This window comes from Elephantulus edwardii, unplaced genomic scaffold (assembly GCF_000299155.1).
Source record: "Elephantulus edwardii isolate Elephantulus edwardi_28Jun2011 unplaced genomic scaffold, EleEdw1.0 scaffold00188, whole genome shotgun sequence".
In the NCBI taxonomy this organism is placed as follows: Eukaryota; Metazoa; Chordata; class Mammalia; order Macroscelidea; family Macroscelididae; genus Elephantulus; species Elephantulus edwardii.
Window position 1 is genome coordinate 137,737 of NW_006399938.1, and position 4,709 is coordinate 142,445.

General features: G+C 40.5%; 1 protein-coding gene across 1 annotated transcript; it reads right to left on the bottom strand.

Moving 5' to 3' along the window:
* Positions 1-776: 776 nt before the first annotated feature.
* Positions 777-2,165, bottom strand: LOC102853939 (putative tripartite motif-containing protein 75-like). The gene has a single exon (XM_006896665.1). It carries the CDS (start codon positions 2,163-2,165, stop codon positions 777-779), a length of 1,389 nt encoding a protein of 462 aa, XP_006896727.1.
* Between the last annotated feature and the right edge of the window lie 2,544 nt (positions 2,166-4,709).

Below are 4,709 nucleotides of genomic sequence, written 5' to 3' on the forward strand. Positions count from 1 at the left end.
ACCTTATCATCTCTGATATCTTTGAATCCATTGCTAAATATGCTGTTAGAATATGTTTTCTTTAGAGTCCTCCTCTTTCGTTGATCCTCAACATTTTCAAGCCTGACGTGGTTTTTCCAAGGAAGCGTTGTTGTGCCCAACTGACTTAGACAAATACCACCAAACTATAAATTAGGTTATTTTTTCTCTTTGCAGTTGGAGGAGGGGTAGATCCCAGAAACACAACAGGATCCCCAAAGTCCTAGCTTCAAGTAGGTGCTTACATACCTTTACATAGCTTTGTAATGTATCTTGGTGGCAGAATTTGCTCAAAGCTGCCTCTCTACTGGGTTTCCATACAGTAAGCCTACACAGGAGGAAGTTGCTCACCTTTTTCTCAAGGAGCAACTGATGGATATAAACTGTGTACCTTTGAGTTGCTGGTGCATTAGACCATAAAAGTTAAGGACATAAGGCCTCTCTTACAACTAAAAGTTTTAATGTACTCAGTATTTTTTTTTTTCAAAAAGAGATAAAGGTGATCCAAAATGCATTCACTGGAGCATGAAATTATACCTATACATTAAATTCTCAGATTCCATTATAATTTTGGTTAATTATTCATATATCTATGAAATATCAAAAAAGCTCAGATTCTATTATAATAAAACACTTTCCTCATTTTATTGAAATGAAATAAACATACATGCAACAAGTTACATAAAACTCAATCTACAGCCTGCAAGTGACAAAGGCAAAAAGTAAATCACTCAATCATCTTTCCTTCTGACAATTTATCACTTATAGTCTGTGAAAGCACAGATTGTTAGAGGTTCAGGATCACGTCCAACGTAGAAATAAGGCTTGAGTTGTCCAGGAAATTTGTTCAAAAAAGAATGGATATGTGAGCTTGTACTCAAATTGTAGAAGGAAATCTCACCCAATTCAAAGTCCAGATAAACACCTATCCCTTGAGGTTTTTCTTTGAGCTCTAATGTAACTGAAACAGATGCTTGTGCAATATACACGTCATTGCAAAACTGAATTGTCCAGCGTCCATTCTGCCCTCTGGAGGATAAAATAGCCTTCCTGGAAAGAGATTCTGCACAAACTCCCACCATCCATTCAGGCTTGTCATTCACTCTAACTTCCCAATAATGTCTGCCTGTACTGAAGGCTTCAGATCCCAGGATCACTGGGGAAATGCTAAATCTCTTCAGAGTAGGAAGAAGTATTTTCTTTCCAGTCACAAATGTCACAGACTTTTTGTCCTCAGATACGACCAGATTAGGATGTGCTATTTCAGGATCCAGAGTCACCTGTCTTTGAAAGTTCTTTCTCATTTCCTCCAGAGGTGGGTATATGTACCAGGAGTTCACGCGAAAGCTGAATTCCTCCCTTAACTGAATGGAAGAGAGCGGTGGGGCCATATGATCTTCACACATGACGTAGATCTTCTTGAGGCCTGTCAGAAATTTCACATCATCCAACATCACGCTCATATCGACCACTTCCTTGCTGACACTAGAGTAGGTAGTAATGTATTCTGAAACTGCCATTTTATTTGTAAGAATATTTTGTTGAATATGCTTAAAATCATCAGCTAACCTGAAGAGACAGACTTCTTTCTGCCAGTTGAAAAATTGGTTCACAATTTCATATTGAAAAAGAAATTTTTGCCTCCCTTTGGCAATCATCCCATTCAGCTGTTCTTCAGATTTCTTTTGCGTGAAACTGAGATTTTCATAGAGTGTCAATTGCTTCTTCAAGAACAGAGAGTAACCTCTGAGCCTTCTCCTTTGACTAGAAGTAACTTCCTCTAGAGGCTTCACGTTGTGACCCTGGTGGTCTTTGTTACAGATGTGACATAATACACTTAGGTCATCCTCACAGAAAAGTTTCAGGTCCTGACTGTGTTCCTTGCACTGAGGCATCTCTCTCTCCCTCTTTTCCGTGGCGTGGTACAACTTGGCTTCATGCAATATATTTCTCAGTTGACTGTTGTTCCTTAACATTTTATCCTGGCGTGGCTGTTTGCACAATGGGCAAGGGAACTTGACATCCTGATACTCCCAGGCAAGCTCGATGCAGGACCGACAGAAGTTGTGCCCACACTTTAAAGATACAGGGTCTCTCAGGCAGTCCAAACAGACTTGGCATTGGGCCTCTGCCAACACTGTCGCCATTGTTGTCAGTCCTTAGGACCGTTGAGATCTTCAAGTGTTCCTCTTTGATGTTATGAAGTCACTGATCCTATCCTACAGAAGAATGAAGAACAACAGTGGATTCACTCACAACAGCTAGGGATCGAGTCCTTTGTCAACTCCCAGGATGTGATTCTTCATTAAAGAGCTGTCCTGCTTAGAAACCAGCCTGGCACTCAAGATGATAATTTGTTCCTGTAGATGAGAAAAAATTACAGCATTAATGCAGGAAGTTCGAAACACAGAAATAGGATTGTTTGTCTCCAACCCATTTCACAAAGCCGTGAAAGGCAGGGACAGTGGGGAATCAGTGTAACCTACAATAGTCTAAGTCTGCACACCAAGGAACCAACAGGCGAAGGCTATGCTGTATTGGTTTATTGTTGAGTCCCTTCCAGGTGAAACTGACTCATAGTTGACCCTCTAGTGAGTTTTCAGAGGCAGAAGATTGCACAGGAGGAGATGCCCATCTTTTGCCTGCAAAGCAGCTGGTGGATTTAAGCCATCTACCTCTGGATTGGCAGCACAATTCCTTACCATTAGCGACTAGGGCTTGATCCAGGTGCAGTCACTATCATACCTTGATCAAATTGCCTTCTGTCACCCTCCTTTTTAATGGAAGTTCTCCTAACCATTTTTTCAAACCCATGGTTAAGCACAACCTTCTAACATTTTGAGAATTCATAAATTGCTGTCATGTTGCATACTTTGGACATGTTGCTTGTTGTGGTGTGCTGTCAAGTTTTAACTGACTCATAGGTGATCCTCTGCGGGATTTTCACAGGCAGTTAATTCCATGAGAGGAGATTGTCCATCCTTCACCCTCGGAGCAGCTGAAAGCCTCAAATCACTTGCCTTCAGATTGCAAGGCAACTTATTGCCACTAGGCCATCTGAGCTCCTTGGATATGTTGCTGGGAGAAGATATTCCGTAGAGACGGACACCATGTTTGGAAAGGCGGAGAGGTGGTGAATGAACTTTTATCATAATTATACTTTCTTCACTGACTTATGCCACTAAACAGAACTAATTTCGTTTCATTTCATCCATGACAGGCATTTGTTCTCGTTGTTGTCATGTACTGTCAAGTTGCCTGTGACTCACAGCTACCCTATGTATAAGAGCTTGAAAGCTGCCTTGTCCGGAGCCAGTCTAATTGACTCCAACACACTGCCCTAGTTACAGTATCAATCCATCTCACGTGGGTTCTTCCTAACCTGTGTTGTCTTTCCACCTTTCCTTTGCCAAGGATTGCTCTCTTGATCCCATGCCCAAAGTATGAGAGACAGAGTATCACAATCCTAGCCACCAAGGGGAAACTTTGTTTCATCTCCTCTAAGAAAGACCTGTTTGTTTTCTTGGTGGTCCATGATATGTTCAAGCTCTTTTCCAAAACAAAAACTTAGAGGCATAGATTCTGTTTCTGTCATCCTTAAATCATTCTCCAGCTCTCTGATGCATAACATGTAATTGCAAAGACCACGGATTGGATCAGGTACGCCTCATTCTCTAGACAGACATTGCTGCTTTTCAGTGCTCTGAACAAGTCCCTGAAGGCAGATTTACCTAATGCATTTCATCTTTTGATTTCTTAGTTCCTGGTGCCATAAGTGTTGATTGCGGAGCTGAGCAAGCTGTAACTCTTAACAACCTCAATCTCTTCTTTATGTATCATGGTGCTGCCATTTGGCCCAGTGGTGAGAATCTTTGTCTTCTTAATATTGAACGTCAGTCTATATTGAAGACTTATGCAGCAAATGCTTCAGCTCTTCCTCAGTTTCAGCACACAAAGCGGTGCCATTTGCATAACGTAAGCTGTTGATGAGTCTGCTGCCATGCTGCCCATAAAGCCCTGTCTCGTTCATGGTCTGTTCTGCATGTAGGTTGAGAAGATACGGAGACAGAATGCATCCCTGACTCACACCCTACTTGATTTTGAACCATGCAATATTTCCCTGCTCTGTTCTATGACTTTACTTGAAGTCACTACTAAACTGCTCACCTCCATGATGGATAGACAAATCCATATTCCTAGTTCTCCACTAAAAGCAAACAAAGATTCTGGGTTTTGGTCTAGGTAAGCATGACATACTGTGAGAATTAAGTAAAACCATGTCTTTAAAATGTTTACTCCACATTAATATCCTACCTCATGGTTCTTAACCTTCAGTCCACTCACTCAAGCAAAAAATATCATTAAGACACTTTGGAAACTAATTGATTGCACTCTTCGGAAACACAAATATTCAGCCATCAGTTTTCTAGCTCCATTGATCTATCTATCTATCTACACACATTTTACTATCCTTTAAAAAATTATACTGGTTTGTTTACAAAATTCATATATATTGTTTTACATATGGGATGTTTCCCATTTCCTTCACATATCCATCCCCCACTGATCAAGTTGTGCGAAAGTATAAATACTAATGAATGAAGACTAGATGATCTGTGGGAAGATATCAATAATATCGTCCATGAATAATACAAAAGAAAATTATAAAGAAGAAAGAAATTGAAGATGAA